Here is a 24,307-nt window from a genome sequence, read left to right as displayed (position 1 = left end):
CTTTGAGTTAAGAGAAAAAAGTGATTGTCTTTTGCAAGTTAAATTTAAGTCAATTCATACAATTGTGGTGCTGGAGAAGACTCTTGAGAGTCCCTTGGACTGCAAGGAGATCAAACTGTCAATCCTAAAGGAAATCAGTCCTAAATATTCATTGGAAGGACTGACGCTGAAGCCCCAGTCTTTGGCCACCTGATATGAACAGCCGACTTATTGGGAAAAACCCTGATGCTGGGAAAGGCTGAAGACAGGAGAAGAAGGGGGTGACAGAGGATGAGATTGGTTGGATGGCCATCACCGATCCAATGGACATGAGTTTGAGCAAGTTCTTGGAGACAGTGAAGGACAGAGAAGCCTGGTGTGCTGTAGTCCATGGGGTTGCAAAGAGTTGCACATGACTGAGCGACTGAAAAACAACAACAATAGGGGATGGAGGCTTCTGAACAGGGGTCAGGTCACGGATGTGCCCGGTGAGCGATTCTATCAGTGGAGCCACTTGGGGCAGCCAGCATGGCAGTGTGTGTCCCAAGAGATGATGCCAAACCTGGGCCACGGGGAGGCATTATCAACACAACAGGCGTCCAGCCAATCGGCCTCACTTTGCTCCAGTCCCCCATCCACTCTTCCCAGGTTATTTCAATCCTGGGAAAGAAGTGCTTTCCGGTCACTAGAAGAGGGATTTCCCTGGAAGGTAATGAATGGCTCTGCCTCCTGCACTGAGCCTGTGGGGCTGAGATACTGAGAGTTGGCCTCCAAGTGTCTAGGTGTCGCTGGACAAGTGTTTGCAGACAAGAAAAAGAATCAGGACTGGTAAGAGCAAAGGAAGAGTGAGAGAGAACCAGTCTGGGAGGTCTCTGGGTCCCCTGGGGGTGGGTCTCACTACCTTGCTCTTGACCCTTTCAAACTTCTACATTCACAGTTAAGACTTCCGGGTGTCCCATCTACAAGTCTTTTGTCTTTTTTCAAACTTTTTTGACATGTGAGATCTCAGTGTCCCTGCCCAGGGATGGAACCCACGCCTCCTACAGTGGAAGCACAGACTCTTAACCGCCGGACGGCCAGCGAAGTCCCCCATCCACGGTTCTCTGTAGTTAAGTGACAAATGACAGCATGTACACACACCATCGACAGTTTTGCCTGCAAGAATGATAGTTTTCATATAAACCACAGAATATATTTAATTCAAATTAAACATGAAACTAGAATAACGTTCGGTCCTTATCAAGTAGCAATTACATTGTTTTAAAAAAAAAAAAAGAACAGTACATTTCTGTCTACATTCTGGCAATCCAACAAGGCACAAGGCGATCCAGTTTGCTGAGGTGACGGATCCAGCGGTCACCCCCAATGCTCATGGTTCTGAGGGGTCGGGGAGACACAGACCATACTTCATACAAAACGATTCTGCAGCATGTCTGAAGGAGAGGAACCTCCCCTGTGATAGATGAGAAGGAAAGTCCAAGCAGCAGGAAGTAGGTGAGCATAATGGATGTACTTCATTAAATAGAGAGTTAATGCACAGCTCTTTGTTCATTCCAAGTTGCCGATGGTGCTGCCTGCGTGAACAGCAGGGACAAAAGCTTCCTACACATGTCTCGGCAATGGTACACCTTCCACTGTAGGTATCTCTCTCTCTTTTAAAAAAAAAAAAAAATTTTTTTTTTTTTTTGGCATGATTCTTTCCCGTGTAAAGAAAGCCAACTTCTTCAAGACACAGGTCATCCAGCTTTAAGTTGTCAGCCTCTGCTCTCTCCTGGGGCTGTGAGAAGGCCAAGTCCCGCGTGGTGAGGCCTTTCTTTTTCCCCTTCACTGAAAGCTTCTCACTGTTTGGTCTACGAAGATCAACATCTGCCTGCCCCTGCTCCACTCACCAGGGCGTAAGGGGTGAAGGGTGGGGCGTGGCTTTCTTCACAGGGCGGTGCTTTCTGTATCATTGTCCATATCCAACAGAATGCGGCCGGGTAGGTCTTTGCTGGCTGAGTCTGAATGCATTTCAGGAAAGATGCTGCGAAGCGGTTCTGAAACCCTAGAATTGGCGTCTGGACAAAAACATGAGGAGACATGGTATCAGTGGTGTGGAAATGCCCAAGAGGCCACTGAGGTTTTCTGAGAAGAGGAGAAGCTGGAGAGTTTGAGAGTCAGCCCATGCACGCACACTCCCCTACTACAGGCACCATTAGCCCTAAGAAGTTGAGTCAAGCCTTGGAGACCCCTGGGGCAGCCACGTGGCACAGACCACCTGACTCTGGTGGTCCTTTCTGGGAGCCCATGGCAATCTCAGAGATGCAACCTTGGAAGGATTTGCTTGCTGTGACTGAGGAAAAGAGACCTTATTCCTACCAATACCTCTAAGGCATTAACTGAAATCTGCTGACAACATCTGGGATGCAGGAAGGGCTGAGCTTCACTGGAAAGGGTTCCCTCCTCTGAGGCTGGTGAGTTTCCTCCTGTTATTAATGAATGCTGTGCCCTCAACCTTGGCATTAGTGACATGTGGGGCCAGATCACCCTGGGTGTGGGGCTGTCTTGTGCACTGTAGGATGCTGAGCAGCAGCATCCCTGCCCTTAACCCATGAGATGCTGATGTCACACAGCTCTCTTTCCCACAGCTGACAACCAAAGATGTCTCCAGACACTGCCAAATGTCCCTGGGTGGGGGGTGGAAGGGCACAGTTACCCCTGGCTGACAATCACTGAGGCAGAGCACCAAATCTCCTACAAATATTAATTTTCTCATCTATTTCTAATACTTGTGCAAGTGTGCTAAGTCACTTCAGTCGTGTCCGACTCTGCGCAACCCTGTGGATTGTAGCTCACCAGGCTCCTCTGTTCATGGGACCCTCCAGGCAAGAATCCTGGAGTGGGTTGCCATGCCCTCCTTCAGGGGATTTCCCAATCCAGGGATTGAACCCGTGTCTCTTACATCTCTTGCATCGGCAGGTGGGTTCTTTACCACCAGCACCACTTGGGAAGCCCATTTCTGATACTTATATACCTCCAATTCCTTTTTCGTGTCTTATTATGTTGGCATGAACTCCTTCAGCGAGATGGCAAATACATGCTCCTCAAGCCATGGTCACTCACACTCATGCTCACAAGACACCTGAACCAATCACAGCCCTCTACCTAGTGAGATGGTGAGTCTCAGATTCCTTCATCATGAACAAATACTTGCTCAGCACCTACCACATTCTAGCTGTGAGGACGCAATAGTGAACCAGTCAGATACAGCTTTAGTGAAGCCCGTGGCTAAGGTGGGGAGACAGGCCTTCCGGTCTTGAAAAATTTGTTTCTCTAGTAGATGTGAATTCTAGCAAATGATGAGCTTTGTTAGGGATTTTAGGGCAGTGGAAGAGAGGCAGGAGATGTTTAGATGTGTTGTAATTTTTTTTTGCCAGGTTAGAGCTAGTCATGTAGGGAGCAGGGAGGGAACCAGAGTGAGGGGGCGTGCTGGGGTTTCCCTTTTATGCTTAGAGCTGCTTTTCTGTACTGGCTGTGGTGCAGAGTCTGCCCTTGCTGGGAGCTGCTTTCAACAGTACTTCTGTTTTAGCCACTCCTGATCCACATAGGCAGAACTGGCAAATGCGGGTGTATCCTGGGGGGCTCATTATTTTGAGACTCCTGCTCTGACACGTCCCTACAGCTCTGAGCTGCAACATCTACTTACTTCCTGGGGTGTCCCTCTTCTCTCAGTCACTCCTGGGTTTGCAGACCATCCCTTGAGATTTGCTATGCACCATAACTCAGGTAAATGTCTGGATTTATGGAGGTGCCAAGGTGTCAAAGAGTTGAGGTGCTGCGTGTCATTTCAGACAGCTCAGGTCTTATGAGAATCGTAAAATCAACTGAATGGTGCTGAACTGCACTGTTTAACGGTACAGGTAAGGGTGGTCTATGTACACAGAATACAGACTGTCTCAGATTTGTCCTCAGCAGAATGAAAGTCAGCGAGGGCAGGGACCATGTCTGTCCTACTTACAGTGTATCCTTAGTGGCCAGAACAGTGATGAGTTAATAGCAGACATTCAATAAATGTTGTGGCTGTTTGTTTCTGTCTGTCATCTCGTCCAGCCATCTTTCTAATCCTCTTTGCTGACAGTCTCAAGTAAAAAAATAGCCATGTCTTGAAGACAACACTGATACAAGAAATTCATTGCACATTCAACCCCTTTACCATTATCCTAACCCAACAAGACAGATGGGACAATCAGCCAGTGCCACTTCTTGGCTCATAAACTTTACAAAGAACTATGGAACTGACATGCATGATGCAAAGGGAGTGTATATATGAGTTAGATTTCTACTGATCAGTATCTCTATTTACATGTAAACATAACACCTATCAGTCGAAGATCCTTTTCAAAGTACAAAGTTGTTATCTTTCTTCTTCTTTTTTTTTTAACATCACAAATAATTTCTGGACTTGACTTTTCTGTATTTCTCTAGCTATTTATGATGAACACACATTATTTACTTAGAAGAAAAATGTGTGGTGGGGCACAGGGGAAATTCCTTTACTTCAACCTGCCTGGTTTGCCTGAGGCTGGTGGATTTCCCCCATCTCACTTTTATATGAACCATTTCTTGAAAGAAAACAACAAATCTGTTTACACACAAAAAAACAGTAAGAATCATGGCATGTGTGCACAGCCAGCTTTCAGAAAGAAACTGATCTTTATCCCAGGAGCCGAAGCTACTAAGCAGCTACTACTTTCCAGGTGTGGTGCTAAGTGCTCCACACACGTCATCACATCACAGCATCACACTGAACCCTCGTGAAATCACCCCAAGGCAGCACTGGTGCCACCATAAGATAAGCAAGGGGGAGTATGGGGCAGGGCTCGGCTCTCTGGTTCAGGGGACACATCCGGCACTAGAAGGAGGCACTAAGCCAGACTGGTTGGGCTCTGGAGCTTGGTTCTTAATTTGCAGAAGGCCTCTCTGCCTCCTCAGAGGAGTCTGGATGCCCCTGGAAGAGGGGCCTGGGAGAGAAGACAGCACTTGAGCAGATAATGGCTTGAGTCTTAAAGACTTGGCTCATTTTAGTGACTTAAAGTGTCACTAATGTCTTCAGTGACTTAAGGACTTTTGGCTCATTATTTGCAAAGGAGATAAAAGTTCTTTTAGAAAGATGCCTATAGGAGCCCTTCAATGTTTTTTAAAAAACCCCTCTAAAACTTTCTGGCTATGGATTTACGCAAGGCATCATTTTTCATCATATGCACTCCAAGAAGGGCTGCTCTTTGAGCATATTTCTTGGAGTTAAGTTCATATGAAAGATATTATAAGAAGGCAAAGGAAGAGGGCCGTCACAGCCTCTGCTTGCTGGTAGAATGCCATGTGGTTCGCCACTGCTCTGGGGCTCTAACATACCCCGGATCCTCCAATTCCATGAACAGAGGAGCCTGGTGGGCTACAGTCTGTGGGGTTGCAAAGAGTCGGACACAACTGAGCTACTGAGCAGACACACACACATCTAAGAGTGGGCCCTCTGAGGGTGGGAACTGGCATTCTACAGGTTAGCGTATGGTCCTAGAAAGTTCATCACTTCAACAATATTGAGTATGTGATTTAGGTGGTCAACCTACCCTTCGGAAATGCCAAGGTTATTCTGATAGCCACTTCGACATGTTAATGGATCCAAATACAAACCTGAAATTAAACATTTGAGGCACAAGTGCAGGGTGAGTCACCCCCTCTCAATCATTAAATCCTTCTCTAAACTAGAATCTGAGGGAATGACTTCCTTATAATCCTCATCAGTTTTCTAGGGCTGGGAGAGGCTTATTCATCTATAAGTGACTCTGAGTCAACTTTTTATTATTTCAGTCAAAGGAGAGTGCCTGTTCCAGTCTCACTGGATGTTTATCTTGACATGATCCTGACATCTACTTAAAAATAAAATGCAACCAGAAGCAGAAGCTACTTACATGTCCAACTGTGAGCAATAAAACATCTGCTTAATGAAATATCATGTAGTCATTGAAAAATTACATTATAACATGGGAAATAGCATATGATATAAAGTTATAAAAAATTACAATACAAGAAAGAGTACATGATGTAAAGTAAAATAAAAATGCAAAATCAAACTCTATACATGCCAAACAATTATGATCATGCATCCCTTTGCCTTTTAGGAAAAAAAAAAACTAGAAGGAAAAAATAAAATATGAATAGTGGACTTCTTCAACTATGGAAGGGTGATTTATTGTTTCTAATTTCCCAATTTGCTTTAGTATCCATATTTATTTTTTTAATGTATTACTTTTTTGGAAAGTTTTTTTAGTGTGGACCATTTTTATGGTCTTTATTGAATTTGTTACAATATTGCTTCTGTTTTATGTTTTGGTTTTTTGGCCACAAGGCCTGTGGCATCTTAGCTCCCCAGCAGGGATCCAAAACCTGCACCCCCTACACTGGAAGGTGAATTCTCAACCACTGGACCACAAGGGAAGTCCCAATACGTTCCTTTCATGCTATAAAAAAAAGTTTAATTTTAAAAAGCCAAAGCTATGAGAACCAGCAAAGTGTCGAGTGTTTGATGACGACTATTGTGACTCGTTCTACCACTGTGCAGTGGACAAATGATTTACTAAATTAACTTTCAGGCTTACTAAATTAAGAATATCTTCTACTCCATTCTTACACAGGGAGCTCAGCTTAGGGCTCTCTGATGACCTAGAGGGGGTGGGGTGGTGGTGGAAGGGAGGCTCAAGATGGAGGGGATATATGTATACATATAATTGATCCATGCTGTTGTACAGCAGAAACCAACACAACATTGAAAAGCAATTATACTCCAATAAAAAATATATATATCTTCTACTCCAGAGCAGTGTCTTTTCAACCCGCTACCAAGTGGCACATCGGGATCAAAATAGGGACACCTGGGCTCCAGACCTAACATGTCTGGGTCCGGGCATGTGAGTCTTTAAAATGGTGACGTATGAATCTAACAGCTAACTCTGATTGTCTATTTTTTCTCGATACAAATGATAATAAATAGCTACCACTGACTCAGACCCCCTGTATATTAAGAACTGTAAGGTCCTTTTCTTATTTCATCTACTGTAACGCCTTGGACAGTTACTCTCGCAAATGTCACCATTTTACAGATCAACCAGGTGATGCGGTGCCTTTGTTACACAGAAAGCTGAAATTCGAATCAGGCATGTCTGATTCTAGTGTGTGTTTTTTCACTACCCCTCAAGCCTGCCCGGTACAGAAAAGACTAGAAGTAGAAGAGGTGACAAGGCCAGCCTGGTGATGACGTGTGTGAACATAGTACTCAAAGTACTTGGCAGCAAGCATGAACAAAGCCAGCCTCTTTTAGTGCATGCACTATTAGTGGGGGTGCGAGCAGGCAGGGTTAGAGTGAACGGTTAATATCAGGCATTAGTGCGCGAACATGATCATCAAGTAGCAACAATGCTTTGGCCAATCAGGTGCCTTTTCCTTACCATTAAATATTCCAATTTCAGTTCTTACTGAATATGGCAGGTCATACATCTAAATTATTTAATGAAATGTTTAGATTAGAACACTCTAAAATCTATTACTTTAAAAACAGCAAGATGTAAACTCTTTTCCTTGCAAAGCTAAAATCCTACTGCTTTTCTTTTTTCCTACTGCTTTCTAGAGTAACAATTAAGAAGAGATTCAGAATGACAGCAGAATCCCTCCTTTCTCTGGTGTTGAGCTGCCAGAAATTGACTGCCAAACCTGTTTGCTATCAGTAATCTCCCCTGAGAGCTTATCTTAATCCCCAGGCCATAAATCAGTTTTTAAGATTAAATGCTCTCAATGAATAACCTGTTTTCAGGAATTTGTCTGTCTAGAGTTTTCCAAGTGAAAACATGATTTCATAATAAAGGACTACCTGTCTAGGGAAGTTAACATTTTCTTCTTCTTGAAAAACCCAATGACTGTATCCCAGATTGGTTAACAGCAGCATGATCAACACAAGCATATTTGTAAATTCTAAATGTTGGCCTTTTATGTACTTCTAATGGTAATTCAGGGGATTTGAAGAAATTAAAAATTAATTCTGTAAAACAAAGATATGGTGACTTGGAATTTCTTGAGCTAGGAGAATTCAAAGTACAGACTGATTTTTGTAATATTTAGCTAATATCCTAGGAAAAGTATTTATAAGATCCAATTTCACTTATCTGACAATTGTTAAAGTACAGAACATTACAGTGTCACAGCACATCAATAAAATAAGTTTCTGGAATAAAAACACCTGGATAACAATGGTATTGAAGAGCAGATACAATTCTGATTGTAGTCTTTCCTCTAAACAAAAGGGAAGATCTGGAAATAAAATTCTGATATATCACAAGAATTAAAGTGCTAAAAGGCTCAGCCTTAGTTAGGGTTTAGTCTTTTCACTCTGTGATTTCCACACCCAACTGGGTAACTGCAGACTTCTGGGCTCATTACCCAGGAGTCAAGAAGGTGGGATAAGACCTGAGCCCGCCACTGGCTGTAAAGACTGAGTTCCTGTTTCCCCATTCTGGTTTTTACAGAAAGTCTTCCTCAGGCCAAAGCTGGGAAAACTCTAAGGAGCCGGTTGAAGGCTTAAGGCTCAGATCAGCTGGTTAGAACTGAGTTGCACACGTAAGGAGAGCCTTATGCCACCAAGTGTGGACCTAAAGGAAGATTCAGATGAGCCTCACGGTACCTTTCAAAAAGTTCATGTGGTTTAAGAAAGCAAAATGTAAGCATGCCAGAATGCGAAGAAATTTAGTGTGGGATCTTTGGAGAAAGAATTTTTTTTGGAGGGGATGGGGATCCTGAGAATTTCAAATACCGAATTAAGAAGCTCCATGCAGTTAATTAAAAATTAAAGCTCAAGACATAAGGGACGCCATTTTCTGGGCTAACTTCACCCCAGTCCTCTTTGGTTGGATGCTGAGGAGCCAATCAATGACAGGGAAATCACGCTGAGCAGAGAAGACGCTTGGGAAAGGCTTACCAAAAAGAAAGGAAACATTTCTTAGTATTTTTATCTGAGCGGCTTGAAATCGGGCTCGAGATCTATTGACACCTACATCTCGAATTTGGAGCGCTGCAGCTCAAAGTGCTTCTGATATAAAGAAGAGTGATGTCTACCTGCTAGGGAATGGATGGCCGGGGGTCGGATGGCTGCTCTTGAGCACAAAGTCAAAAGCACGTATACAAAACATGGCTAAGCAGGAGCATTTGGGGCTGCGGGCAAGCTGCTTGGGGAGGGTTACAGACCTTACTCCTGGAAACCTTCCCCACCTGTGAGGGCGCTAGGAAGGGCATCTATTGGGAAACAAACAAACAAACAAACCAATGTGGCTTTGTTTTTGTTTTTTAAATAAAAGCTGAGGTGTCATCAGAAAAAAAGCTCACAATTTATAACACATGCAAATCACGCAATATATTCCTGAAAAAAAAAAAAGTTATCAAAAGTGAGGCTAGTCGGTTAACCCTCATCACTTAGGGTGGGATGTATCCTTTGCTCATTTTTAGCAGAAATGTCTGGGAGGGCCCAGAGATATATTTCAGCTACTTCTCTAAAAACAGCTCCATTTAGAAAAATGTAAAACTAGGCTGTTCTAAGAAATTATTCAAAGCTCATTACTATTTTTAAAAACATTAACAAAAAATCCATCCATCTCATCCTTAAACAGTAAATTAGAGCACTTGGGATGGAAATTTTTTTAAAAAAAATCACAATTAAATAAATGGTTATATTCCAGACTGCCAATAAAAAATATCCCATAAGAGAGGTAAAATCTGTACAATCATCAATACCTAAAACAGGTTTGCATAGAATTAAAAGGAAATCTTGATTCTTTTGTTCTTTGCCACTAAAGGCTGGAATTCTCATGTGTCTCAAATCTTCCTGCTGAGAGCATCCAATTTAGCACAAAACATATTCTTTAAGATTATACCTGAAATGCTTCACTTACTCAGAATATTTTTACTCTTAAAAAGAAAACATGCATTTTAATCGAGGAACTCACTAAGAAATGAATATCATGCTCAAGTTGGACAATACCTTCCACTTGGATCAGGTCATTATACCTAGAAAATGTAAATGTAGATGGTTCTTAAACATAGTGATCCTATACATCAGGGGCTGGCAAACTTGAAGGGCCAGGTAGTAACTCTGAAGACTCTGGGAGTATAGGAGGACACAACTCTGCTGTTTTAGCATAAAAGCAGCTAGAAAGAACATGTCAACAAATGGGCCATGATTGTGTTCCGATAAAGTTTTATTTATACAAACAAGCAAGGGGCCAGATTTGGCCCACAGTCCTAGTTTGCCAATCCCTGATGTAAAATCAAAGCCTAAATGAAGGAGAACAGTAAAAAGCAAGGACGAGTTGGCAGCGGGAACTGTCTAAATCCACTTCCCACTTACCTGTGACTATTTTGGAGGCGGTGGGAGCTGCGATGCCGAGGTTGCCATCCCCGGCGGGGTGCGCGCCGGGAGGATGAGGGGGCGGGGGCACGCTGGGCCGGTTCCTTGGCTTTGGTACTGGTCTCGGTCTCGGTAAGGTTCCAGCGTGTGGCTGTGCGGTCTCGGGGTTACTCACCGCCTGGCCGGGGTTCTGTTTTCCAAGGGGCGGAGTGCTGGGGGGTGTCGGAGTCTGGGGAGGGGTGTGGGACGACTGCTCGAGTCCAGGCTCACCAGGCGCCCCGGGCGTGGGTGGGCCCTGGCTGCCGGGCTTCGTGAGCGCTGACGGCGGTGCGGCCTGCGTCGGGGGCTGCGGCGGGGGGTGGTTGGGGGCTTGGATCGGAGGCAGGCTGCTGGAGTACCTCCGTGGTGCCGAGAGCTGCGAGGTGGCGCAGGGCTGCCCCGAGGCCTGGCCTGGGGGCTGGGTGGGGGGAGAAGGGCTGCGGGTGGACGGCTTTGGTGACAGGCTGGGCGGGTGCTGAGATGTTCCTGGAGAACTCTGGCCCCCGGGATGGCCGGGAGGCGGGTTTCCTGGTTTCGGGGGTGCTGGAGCAGGTTTTTTAACAGCTGCACAAAGGAAAAACATCTCTCAGGAAGCGGAGTGCTGGGGATGGCCAACGCCCCCTGGACCAGGGTACCGAGCTTAACCTCACCGTGAAAGCCAGGTGAGATCCGGACCTGCCCCCACTTCCCACCCCATGTCTGCCAGGGGCACCTCCCCTCCGTGGTCCTCCTCGCCCAACCCACAGTCTCAGCCTAACCGTGAGAAAAGCATCTGACCAACGCAAATTGACAGACTGTCTTCAAAATGCCAGGACTCCCCAGAACTGTCAGGGCCCTGAAAAACTAAGGGAAGACTAAGAAGCTGTTATAGTCTAGAAAACGGTAAGGAGAGGTGATGTTGACTAAATGCGACATGCTGTCCTGGGGCGGGGCGGGGACGGGACACAAGCTGGGGTCAGAAAAGGGCCAGTAGAGGAAAAATTGGTGAGATCTGAACAAAATATGGAGTTTGCTTAGTAGTAATGTACCAGAGCTGGTTTCACAGCCGTGATGAAGTACCCTGGTGCTGTGAGATGTTAACCATAGGGGAGAGTGAGTGAGGAGTACACCGAAACTCGTAGACTACCTTTGTAACTTTTCTGTAAATCTAAAATTATTCCAAAATAAAAAGGCTATTTTTTAAAAAGTACATTATACACATACAGGCCTTTAAAAACCCGTCGTTTTAAAAGCTGAATAATTAGAAAACTCAGTTAACAGAGGCTGACCCACTTACATGGAGTCAAGCACCTTAAGAACAGCAGAGTGTTAGTCGCTCAGTTGTGTCCGACTCTACGACCCCATGGACTGTAGCCTGCCAGGCTTCTCCATCCATGGAAGTTTCCAGGCAAGAATACTGGAGTGGGTTGCCATTTCCTCCTCCAAGAACAGCTAGGGGGGTCTCTAAGCATGACTGGGCCGCCTGTACATAACCATGGGCCCCTTGCCCTGAGGTATCATCTCCTAGAGGGCATGATATTTTTTTTTATTATTATTAACAGAAATTCTACAAATTCCAGAACCATTTGTGCTAATACATATATTCTAGATAAAAGTATAAATCTGGATGATCACCTTAGATTCAGTTCCAAGAGTTGAATTGCATCACTCTACTCCCTACGCCAGCTGAGATCAGTATCACTGGGGGTGGGAATTTGGTACCAAGGATGGCAGGGTAGGAGAGAAAAACGTCTGGAGCTGGTGTGGGGTTGGGAGAAATGGGTGGTAAGGAGAAACTTTAGCATTTTTTCAAATTCTGCTGAGATCCTTCTAATCCTCCGAGAAAGGAAGAGGGAAACAAAGGGAAGAAATGAAGGTGTATCATTCACCTAATATGTGACTGGCACCAAGTTAGGCCCTTTACGTAGACTGTCTCATTTAAGTCTCATAAGCTCACTGCAAGACAGGCATTATCATATCCATGTCATGGTGCAGAAAACTGAGGCTCAGAGAGGTCAAGTATTTGTAAAAGATCACACAGCCAGTACAGAGCAGAGCAGAGGCTCACACCATGTCCTGTGGCCTCCTTGGACTCTTTTTTTCTTTCTTCTTCCTTCCTACACTGCTTGGCTCCCTGCTCATAGGGTCCAGAATTCAGGAATAAAAAAGGAATAAAATCAGCTCTGCTGGCCTGATAGAACTTTTGACCCTGGAAATGGGAAGATCTTTTCCCACAGAAACAACCAACCTGCTGACAAAGGAATCTGGAATATTAGCTGCCCTCTGGTTATCGTAAGCAACTTAAAAAGAAAAACTTCCAGCATTCTGTTCTAAACAATATTAATTATAAATTCATGCTGAATAAAAGATCATTCCTGACATTTAAGGGTGTAGAGGGAATCAGGAGAGAAAGCGTGAGAACAGCGTGATAGGGTCCCAGGGCAGCATGGAGGCCAGGCTGGGAGGAAGGCAGGCCTTGTCTAAGCCCACCATGCAGGTGCTGGGAGGCTGAGTCAGGGTAGGTGGACGGTGCACAAAGGCTCAGACTCTTCTTGTGAGGAAGCCTGAGATCGATGATGCAGGAAAAACTCCTAAAGGGGCTATGAAGGAATCTCAACCTCGATTCCAGGACTATACCTGGAATCCAGGTAGAAAAGACCTAACTTCCCTTGAGCATCAGTTAGGATGCAGACAAAGATGATGGTGGCTTAGAGGAGAGCCTCCGTAAGATTTTTTAATGCAAAAATGTTATTTATTCTGTTTCCCCAGTCCTGGTTACAGAGATGATAATACAAGAAAATGAACTCAGAAATATACTCTTTGCCCATTTTTAAATGGGGTATTCTGTTTTGCTATTGAACTGTATGAGTTTCTTATATATCTTGGATATTAACCTCTTTACATGATTGTGGTAATAACTTCACAGTGTATACATGTATTAAATCATCACATTGTACATCTTAAAAAAATAACTGCAATGTGGGATTCTGGATTAACACTGGGACAGAAAGGGAACTTTACTGGAAAAACTGGGGAAATGTGGTCAAAGCCTGAAGTTTAGCTAAAAACACTGCATCAGAGTTATTTCCTGATATCTATAATTGTTCTACAAAATATAAAAATTTAAGAGAGGTTCAGTGAAGACTATGTGTGCATGTTCTATACTATCTTTGCAACTCTCCTTTAAGTCTAAAGTTATATCAAATTTAATATTAAAAAATATATGTCATTTTATATTGAAGATCATCCATACTCCAATAAATGCAGTTTGGAGTTAAGACATAGGGTGCCCTGGTTCACATGGAATTTAATTGGCTTTAGAAACATCTTCAGTGAATCATGCCTCTTTGCAGACCGGAGTTTCTCAGCCTCAGCATTACTGACATGTGGGGCTAGATGCTTCTGTGTTGTGGGGGGCTGTCTCGCACATGGTAGGATGTTTACCAGCATCTTGGTCCTCCACACACTAGATGCCAATACCGATCCCCTCCCTGGTTGTGACAACCAAGAAGTCTCCAGACATTGCCAAATGTCCCAGATGGTGGGAGGAGAGCAAAATCATCCCCAGATCTGAATCATTCAAGCTTCTCTAGCTCCCAGACCATACATATTTGAGTCTCCTCTCTGTAACAGGCACGGGACCAGGACTAGGAATATAGGAGTGCACAAGACAGGCAAGATCCCAGTTCTGTGAGCTACGAGGGGAGACTAGCAATATGTTAAAACACAAATTAAAAAATTTCAGATGGAGAAAAAGGCTCTGAAAGAAATAGAGTAATGTGATAAGAGAATGACTTGTGTGAGTGGTGGGGGTTGGCGGGTGGTCCTCAGTTCAGGCTGGGTGGTCAGGGAAGGTTCACTGGGGACGTCGTTGAGCTGGGACCTGAATGATGGAGGGAACCGAGAGCACAGAAATAAATCCGTGTCTGTACTGTCAACTGATCTTCAACAGGGTACCAAGAATACACAATGGAAAAAGGATAGTTTTTTTCAATAGACGATGCTGGCAAAACTGGATACTCACATGTGAAAGAATGAAATTGCACCCTTATCTTATACGAAACAGGGGTCAACTCAAAATGCATCGAAGACTTAAATGTAAGACCTGAAACTGTAAAACTCTTTGAAGAAAATACAAGGGGAAAGCTTCATAGCATTGGTGTTGGCAGTAGTTTCATGGATATGACATCAAATGCATAGACAATAAAAGCAAAAATAGATGTGTGTGGTTATATCAAACTACTAAGCTTTGGTAAAGCAACAAAAGAAACGGTTGACAGAATGAAAAGGCGACCTACAGAATGGGAGAAAAATTTCAAAATCATGTATCTGAAAGGGTGTTAATCCCCCAAATATATAAAGAACTCCTACAACTCAATAGCAAAATAAGTAATAACCTGACTTTAAAATAGACTCAAGACTTGAATAGACATTTCTCTAAAAGTGACATAAAAATGGCCAACAGGCATATGAAATGTGCTCAACATTGTAACAATCAGGAAAATGCAAATCAAAACCAAAACGACATATTACTTCACACCTGTTAGAATGGCTAATATCAAAAAACAAAAGACAGCAAGCGTTGGTGAGAATATGGAAAAACTGGAACTCTTATATATTATTGGTGGGAACGTAGATAGGTACAGCCATTATGGAAAACAGAATGGAGTCTCCTAAAAAAATTAAAAATAAAACTACCATATTGACTCAAGAATCTCACTTCTGAGTATTTATCCAAAATAACTGAAATCAGGATTTTGAAGAGATTGTTTGCACATCTATGTTCACTGAAGCATAAGTCACAATAGCCAAGATGTGGAAACAATCTATTGCCCATTGATGGATAACTGGATTTTTTTTTCTTTAAAGAAAAATGGTCATTTTTACTGAGGCGGTGAAAAGGTATTTCTTAGTACAATTAACTTTTATTTCAATTTTATGATGAATAGGATATCAGCCTTTTAAGTGCCTCCTGATTTTTTAAATTTAGTATTCAGTATATTGGATATGGATCGTCTATACTTTATTTGCATCAAAAATTACTTCCAAATTTTTTTCCTACTACACTGAGAAGGGATGACTGGATTTTAAAAAAGGTGGTATATACATAAAATGGAATATTATTTAGCCTCAAAAAGTAGGACATTCTGTCATATATAACAAAACAGATGAACCTTAAAGACACGATGCTAAGTGAAACAAGACGGTCATAGAAGGACAGATTTTAACTGATTCTACTTACATGAGGTATCAAGAATAGTCAAACTCTTGGAACCAGGAGAGGAATGGGAGTTGCCAGGGGCTGGGAGCCGGAGTAAAGATGGGGAGTGATGGAGAGCTGGTATGCAACAGGCATAAGGTATCAATCATGTTAGGAAGCTTCTGGAGATCTCCTGTGTATCACTGTGCCTACAGTACACGATTGTATTATGCACTGAAGAGTGCAGTACTGTCTACTGTACACAAATATTTAAGAGGGTAGATCTCATGTGCTCTTATCCCAATAAAATAAAAAAGAAGGAACCATGTGAAGATGTGGGACAGAATGTTCTGGAAGAGAAAACATGTGCAGAAGCTCTAAAGAGGGAATAAGTTTAGTGCATCTGAGGAACAGAGAGTGGACCAGTGAGGCTGAAGTCAGTGAAGGGGCAGGGGAAGAGCTGGGCTCAGAGGGGCCCACGTGGCCAGGCCATGCAGGGTGCCTGGTGGGAGGTCTGCAGGGAAGGTATGGAGAGTTCTAGCCAGGAGGATGCACTCAGCTTTGTGGTGTAAAGCCATCCCCCTCCTGACGGGCATTATGCTGAGCGAAGTAAGTCAGACAGAGAGACAAATCCTGTATGGTATCTCTTCTGCATGGAATCTAAGATACAATGAACTGGTGAATAAAACAAAAAAGAAGCAGACTCAAAGATACAGAGAACAAACTAGTGGTTGCCAGTGGGGAGAGGGATGCGGGGAGGGGCAAGATAGAGGTACGGAAAAAAAGGGGGCGTTATTATGGGATATGAAGTCACATGTGCAAACCTTTTGAAAAACTGTAAAGCACTATAGAATTTAAAGAATTTTTCATTAAAAAAAAAAAAAAGCCCATGTCCCTGCCTGCGGGGGTTAGGACCACAGCGGCACAGGTGGGAGTAGGTCAGATTATACATGAATGGGGACCCAGAGGCCTGGAGCCCAATCCAGAGAGCCTGGGGGCTCCCAGACCCAGGAAGCCCGGCTGGGACAGAGGCTGTGGTTCCAAAAACAGAGCGAGGGCTTGGAACACCAGGTTCCTGGAAAACGGGGGGCATTTCTGGAGAAAGGACTGTCTCTTAGGCTTGGTAGCTCAAACATATTCTGAAAGGTCTGCTTTCCTGCTCCTGGTTTTTCAGTGGAAAAAGGATTCTTTTTCTTAATGACTGGTTTGTCTGCTTGCCACTGTACAACAGACGTGGAACCATCAGCTGGAGAGCTTCTCAGCCTGACCGCTACGCTGACCCAGGGAGGTGTGCGTGTCACTCCCCAAGGGCACGAGTGAAGGTGGCGGGAACTTACCTCGGCGCACAGTGTGAGGGCTCGGGCCAGCGGAATTGTGTGCGGGGCCCACAGAGAGCTGATGGGAGCCGGCAGCCGCCTGGGCCTGGCTTGGGCCGGAGGCCGCCTGACTGCTGTTCCTCCCGGGTGCAGGGGCAGCCGCAGAGTCCTTGGGCTTTGGAGGACTACAGGGAGCAGAAGCCACGTTAGATGCCAGGCATTCCCAGCTATAAAAGCTAAACATGCTGTAAAGTATGGGATTCCCACTAGTCTTCCCCATAGCAGGCAAGGAGGTGATCTGAAGTTTTAAATAGCTCATTCTGGGTCTCTGAAGCTGGTATTTATTTGGTGCCAGGCAAGACCACAGATTTTGAGATTCATGGCACCAGATGGTCTTCCAACTACTCTGTCACTTAAAAATCACGAGAGGCCATTTTGCAGCAATTGATAAGAAATTTCAAGTTCTAATGAGCTTGTACTTAAATTGGGCAACATTAAGAGACATGAAAGGGTTTTTGGACTTCAAAATAATGCCATTTTGACATCAGCATTGGACAAAACTAAGCAAATGCAGTAGCAAAACACTAATGCTACTCTAAATGATCAAGTGCTCAATTATTATCAATAATTTGGCCTGAAGGAAAGAGAAACTCTGAGAGGCTAAATGATTGCTCAAGGGCCAGGGTGGGTTAATAGTGGTGTAGAGATCAGACCTGAGGGTCCACTAATCCCTGGCTCAGAACTTTGTATACTGAACTTTACAGCTACAGTTTGTCAAGGTAAATGCCATTGACGATATGTACCCCCAAATATCTACAGAGCATAAAAAACAAAGAGCACATTGATGACAAAGATCCTATTTGTCCTTCTGCAGTGACGACTAACTTCTGTCTTAAATAAAATATTTTGCCTGATTAAAACAAATTGAATGCTGCAGGTAAATGAAAAATGTGTGAGTCTGCTAAGACTTTTTTATCCAAGAAAAAGATTTAGGCCCAAATGAATACCTGTGTGGCAGCAGTTATGGACAGGCCAAGGTGGAGCTTACAATATGTGTTTGAAGCACCAGGGAGTTTGAAGCCTTAGTTATTTTTAACCAGAAAGTATATTTCCTTCAATTATGCTGGTAGAAAGGAATTTAGGAATGCACAAAGTCCTCGGAGTTCAGCTATGAGAATTTAATGAGATTCTCATCTCATTACACTTTGCACATGACAAGCAGTCTCTGCCCGCCAAAGAAGACCTGAGGGAGCACCCCCAAGGCAAAGTCACCTCTGGGCAGGAAAAAGTGCATGATTCACAGGCCATCTTTGTTTTATCTTTTATTTTACTTGATATGTGACTGTTCAGTGCTTTATAGGTGGCCAAGGTAGAACAAATACAATAAAAATGTTAGCATGTACAAGAGGGGCTCATCTTTTATAGCAGCTGCCAGCTCTGAACCACCCAACATACCACCTCAAGTGGCCTCTTGTGGTCATCTGCCCAGGTCAGAGCGGAGAACTGAATTCACGCCAATTCAATAAAGGTCTCCAGGTCAAAGGCATTTTTCTTTAAAGTTGCTATAAATTCATAGTCCACACCAGGTGGCTAATCAAAAGGTGAAGTAACAAAAGAGCCTTTTAAGAAAATCTACCATCACATATTCTACTTTGTACTCATGTATCACCTCCTCTACAAGACTTAAAGTCAGGGGGCTGGGGGATGCTCAGTATAGTGGCCAGAACATATTATTCAGTACTCAGTTATTCAGTAAATCTGACTGGATGGATGGATGGATGGATGAATGGATGGTGGATGGATGAATGAATAGATGGATGAATGGATGAGTGAAGGAATGCGAGGAATATAATTATCTTACTAACTTGTTACATTCCAACAGTTACTAGTTAGCATTCTGGATGACAACAAGCAAATGCTAAGTGACAACAAGTATACATCAAACAGGTAAGAGGCTTATGACTGTGAGACACCTATTGGCTGCTAGCTTCCCAACCCTAAAGCAGTGTGGTAAAGAATGCAAACAAATGTTGCTTTCTTTTGAAAACAGGAAAGGAAGCAAGCAATTTGCAGTCTTTTTTCCCATCCTTTGCCAAGAGGAGGAGTGAAGGCAAAGATGGTTCATGCCGTGCCAAGTGATCCTTGGGGCATGGAGGCCATGCCCACAGGCCAGCACCTGCAAGAAGGCTGGGGTGTCTGGCACCCACTGCCAGCAGAAGCTGGCCTCCTTACCTGCTGTCGCCCGGGCTGGGCCCCTGCTCCAGAATGCCCGCAGGGGAGGGGCCAGTCCCACCCCCTGTGCTGGTCTCGGCCCTAGAGCTCTGGGGAGGGGGCTCTGGGCCCGCCGGAGCCAAGGTGCTGCCATCTGTAGGCGGGAGTGGCGGCTGGAAAGCAGGGGATACGTGCTTTCTATTTAGGGTGCCACCCCGCCGGTGGGCCTGGAAGTCCATAAGCTTCACACCAAAGCTACACAGAGAGAAGAAACAGTGAACAACACACCGTGCGAGCCGACGGCTGACACAGAAGCCCGTCGGTCCCCACGTGGTAAACTCCGCACGCGGAGACAGCCACCCAAGTTGCCCAGCATGCAATGAAGCGGCAAGGACCAGGCGAATGGTCACTCCTGTTACCCAGACACGGAGTAACAGGGCTTTAAATCTGGACCTGGTACTGACCAACGTCCTTTCTCAAAGTGGGTGTGAGCAGTTGAAAGCAAACATGCAGGCCTCATCCTGAGTGAGTGACATCATGTCAGCATGTTTATGTCCCTAGTTTATTTCCACAAGGCCATCGCCTGGAATCTGTGTGTTTGGGCATCAAGGTGGAAGCTGAGTGCAGACGTGCCACCAGCAACAAAGCAAGACAGCCTTACTCTTAAGCTGAGATGTAGAAACTTTGGTCTATGCATGTGCAAAAAATATATCCGAAAGGACGCATTGTTTGTTGTTTAGTTGCTAAGTCATGTCCGACTCTTTTGCAACCCCATGGACTGTAGCCCACCAGGTTCCTCTGTCCATGGGATTCTCCAGGCAAGAATACTGGAGTGGGTTGCCATTTCCCACTCCAAGGGATCTTTCTGACCCGGGGATCAAACCCACATCTCCTGCGTCTCTTGCATTGGCAGGCAGATTCTTTATCACTGAGCCACCAGGGAAGCCCAGAAATGATGGTAAATATGCAAAGAATATATCTGAAAGGACGTGTAGGACTGGAAAAATAGTTGCTTTGGGAAAGGAGATGGTGGTTGGAGGATAGTCAGAAGGAAGATTCACTTCTTACTGAAGCCACTGGTGTATGAACTTTAACCTTTTTGGCCAGTTCAAAAAATTAAAAAGGTATATGGCTGCCTGAGCTTGTGGTTACTGGGTCAGTTGGTGGGGAGAATCCATCCAGGAAGATGGCTGGGAGCTCTTTATCATGTGCTAACTAGACCTTAACACTGCTTTCTGTAACTTCAAATACACAAAGGCTAATTCTGTGAAGGACGGTTTGTCACCAGGAAGCTCTTCTGTGTGTGTGAATGTGGGTTTAGAGGAGTGAAGCTTCTGCATATAGTAAATGTGGCCTCCAGAGTGACAGAACAGAAAAGTAAAGCCTTTTCCTTTGCCATGGGTTTTAAAAACAGACAACAAAAAGGCAAAACAAAAAGACAGACCTCACTTTAAGAGCGGGCAGTTAGAATAAGAGCTTCTTGTTTAGTTTTAATGGAAAACTATTTCCAGTAAGATTGTTGCATGTACATGAGAAAAGCACGTGACTCCTAACTCAGCGTTACTGGTAAACACAGTAGCATTTCAGCATACATGTTGGATAGATTGGCATCTGAAGGCAGAAATCACAAATAGCCTTAATAACCTTTGAAAATCCCACAGATCACCCAAGGAGCCTAGTATAGAGACTAGTACTGTCTCTTACTAAGTCCGACACAGTTTTTTTTCTTCCAGAACTGGCAAAAACTGAGGTTTCTATGGTTGGCGTCCAATGAGGAACCAAGTTATACTAAAAACGTGTGTCTTTAGACACCAACTCACACAGATCACCGTGAGAGGTGGGTTGTTCTCACATTCACTCCTGGACAGACACCCTCAATATTTAACTCTTTTTTTTCTTTTTCTCCAATCAAGTACATTTAGGTGAATTCGTAACATGTGTGTGATGCTACTGTGTAGGGCTCATCACAGACCACCAAGCAAAGCTGGAATGCGTCAGCCACGAGTGTTAACTGATGGCTACACACCTACTTTGGGGGCAGATTAATGTTTGCAATGAACTAGAGCCACATTCCTGAAACTATCTGGACCCTAACAGGCCTGGGTGCAGACTGAGTCGCTCCCGAATGACAGGTCCACTGAGGCAGGACCAGGGACCACGGGTCCACTGACTCTTTCCTGTGCCATCTCTCACCACTGTGAAAATCCACAGCTCTGAACGCACCTCTCCTTCTTCACCAGGTCCCCCTCCATCACCGCCATGCTGGCAGGCCGCTTCCTCTCCAGGGTCCCCGAGTCGGCAGGGTCATTTCCAGTGTGGGATGAGTGATTGGAATTTGGGGTGGTGAGAGGTACGAACGCTTCTGACACGTTAAATTCCACCTCTGCCGGAAGAAAAAGAAACATGTATATGAGACACAGCGCACAGGGGTCAAGAGAGCTGGAGAACACCCCACTGGGACAGGAGACTCATTCTTTCATCCACGAGCCCTCACTGTTTCATAGGTGGAAGCCCCAGGCACCTCATCTTCCTAAGGACAGTTTACCAGACCAGGGTCGGGGGTAAGGTAAGAAAACTAGAGCTAGGGGAGGGGTGTGATTCAGAATCCAAGTTACACAACTCCCCTGCTTTCTCTTTTCTTAAAAAAAAAAAAAAATCACGGAATATGGAAGGACTCTGAGCATGGGTGACTACTTATTGGAAGCAGAAAAAACTAAGATATCTACAGCTTGATATTAAATAGATAAAAAGGGTGGTATCAACTTCATACTGTCTATAGCAGGTTCTGAAGACTTGTTTTCTCGAAAGAAATCTTGGCTCTCAAAAGCATGATCAGGGAAGCCTGGGGTGCTGCAGTCCATGGGGTCGCAAAGAGTTCGACATGACTGAGAGACTGAACTTATTGAAAAGCATGATGCTAAATGAAAGAAGCCAGATACAATAGACTACACTCCATACTCTTATTTATATAAAAATTTTTAAAAGGCAGACTATAGACACAGAAAGCAGATGAGTGATGGCCACAGTCTGAATGATAGGAATGACTCAAAAGGGTCATGAAAGAACTCTCTGGGATGATGGAAATAGTCTATATAATTGTTGTGGCAGTTACGCACTGGATATATTTGTTAAAAATCATTCCATTGTACAGTCAGTTGTTAATTTACGCAAACTACACCTCAATAAACACTGATCTCTTCCAAAAAAAAGGAAACCCTGGGCAGAATGCCAGTTATCACCTATCTATCACGTGTTCACTATGCATCCTTACATGAGTGGGGTGTAAGGCGGGAACTCAGGAAGAGACAGATGAGAAGAAAGATGACCATGAAGAAAAAGACAGAGGAGAAGAGAGGCACTTGCCCGGGCTTCAGGGAGCTTACACTCCAGAGGGTGACAGCTGGGCTGCTCCGGGCAAAGCTGGGCCGGGAGGGCCAGACTCCCAACCAGTACCCGAAAGGGGGCCCTGCACCCGAGGATCCCTGCACGTCGGTGTCGCCTCTGCTATACAGCCATCCCTGGCCCTTTGCGCCCGACACCTGAGTTTGTCAAATGCTCCCTGCGCCTTCCTTCTAATGTGTCATGTGTTACAGTTTCTCTGATGATCAGGTCTCCTTCTCCAGGGAAGACAGCGCATCTTACCAGCAAGCACATGCACCTATGAGTACTCAGAATACACTGGCTGAACAGACAACTCCATGCGCCGTGACACAAAGTGAAATACCCAACAGTGAGGTTACTATTGTGTGAAAACAGGAATGCCAAGGGTCTAAAAAGAAGCGTGAGAAAGTAAAGGCAATGTGACGGGATTACTTATGCATTTGCTTCCTTAAAAAGATTGTTTATACATAGAATGCTCATAGAGCTCAGCAATTCCACTCCTGGATATGTACCCAAAATAACTGAAGTCTGGGAATTAAACAGATACTTGTATACCGATGTTTAGAGCGGCCAATTACCAATAGTCAAAAAGGTGCAAACCACCTAAATGCCCGTCAATCGGCTAACAGATAAACAAAATGCTGTGTATACATACAAGGAATATTATTCAGATTTTTATTTTTTTTATTTTTATTTTTTTATTCAGATTTTTAAAACAGGATGAAATTCTGACACATGCTACAACATGGATGAATGACCCTTGAAATTGTTATGCTAAATGAAATAGGCCCGACACAAAGGGTTAAACATTCTATGATTCTACTTATAGGACACGCATAAAACAGGCAAATTCATAGAGACAGAAAATTCAGTTCAGTTCAGTTGCTAAGTTGTGTTTGACTCTTTGCAACCCCATGGACTGTAGCACACCAGGCTTCCCTGTCCATCACCAACTCCCAGAGACAGAAAGTAGGACAGTATTAATAGTTACCAGAGACTGAGAGACAGAGATAATGTATAGTTATCGTTCATTGGGCTGAGAGTTTCAGTTTGGAATGACGAAGAAGCTTTGGACATAGATGATGATGGTTGCACAACACTGGGAATGCAGTTAATCCCTCTGAATTGTACACTTAAAACGGCAATTTCATGTTATGTGTATTTTACCACAATGAAAACTTCAAAGATAAACAACAAAGAAAAACTGTTATACTACTGTTGTGTATTAGTGTGTCAATGAAATGGGAGCGGCAGTCACCTTCGGGGAAGAACCAGTTGGCATGCTGGATGATGGGTTCGATGACCGCAACCACGTGGACAGATGTGGCAGCTGCCATCTCAGCAAGCGTTCTGCAAAGGAAGTGGGCAAAGTTAAACCACCTCCCCAGGGCAGTCTCTAATTTCTGCAGGTTGAGTCAGGGCAATTCAATTATATCGAAAGGATAAAACATTTAAGTACAAAGGCAAAAATGAGATCCACCAGGCCCTGGCCTAGGAGTGTGGCAGTGACCATCCGGGAAGAAAAATTACCCTACCTCAGCTGTCACTCCTTAGTCTGTGCTAAAAAGTACGATGTAAGTCAGTGACCAGTGATGTCTCAGCATGCTGGTTTTCAGTTGTTAGGGGACAGGGCTGCATTTTCCCACTCCATACTCCTGCCTGTGGGCGTCACACTGTCTAAGACCCCGGATCACATATACCATGGTGATCATGGCTATGATGCAGCCAAGCATATGTGGTGTTTCGGGGTGTCTCTTATCACAAAGAAGACCTGGGCTC

General features: G+C 44.3%; 1 protein-coding gene across 50 annotated transcripts in view; it reads right to left on the bottom strand.

The window, feature by feature from the left end:
* Nucleotides 1-1,157: 1,157 nt before the first annotated feature.
* ARHGAP17 (Rho GTPase activating protein 17) overlaps nt 1,158-24,307 on the bottom strand; it is a 93,976-nt gene continuing 70,826 nt past the window's right edge. For 4 of the 50 annotated variants that reach the window (XM_081554441.1, XM_081554442.1, XM_081554434.1 and 1 more), the window contains 6 exons: nt 23,787-23,878; nt 21,371-21,530; nt 19,169-19,402; nt 16,958-17,121; nt 10,403-11,005; nt 1,158-2,036 (listed from right to left, as the gene is read on the bottom strand). In XM_081554441.1, coding sequence (XP_081410567.1) covers nt 1,906-2,036; nt 10,403-11,005; nt 16,958-17,121; nt 19,169-19,402; nt 21,371-21,530; nt 23,787-23,878 — 1,384 coding nt within the window. In that variant the 3' untranslated portion in view covers nt 1,158-1,905. Of the gene's footprint in view, nt 2,037-5,585; nt 5,650-7,460; nt 7,510-7,613; nt 9,295-10,402; nt 11,006-16,957; nt 17,122-19,168; nt 19,403-21,370; nt 21,531-23,786; nt 23,879-24,307 lie in introns of those variants that run through there. The other 46 variants (XR_014072573.1, XR_014072578.1, XR_014072567.1 and 43 more) reach the window with 21 other exon arrangements.

Source organism: Giraffa tippelskirchi, chromosome 13 (genome assembly GCF_054371585.1).
Source record: "Giraffa tippelskirchi isolate mGirTip1 chromosome 13, T2T-mGirTip1v1.2.pri, whole genome shotgun sequence".
In the NCBI taxonomy this organism is placed as follows: Eukaryota; Metazoa; Chordata; class Mammalia; order Artiodactyla; family Giraffidae; genus Giraffa; species Giraffa tippelskirchi.
The sequence above is the reverse complement of the archived record's forward strand: the minus strand, read 5'-3'. Positions and strand labels throughout refer to the sequence as shown.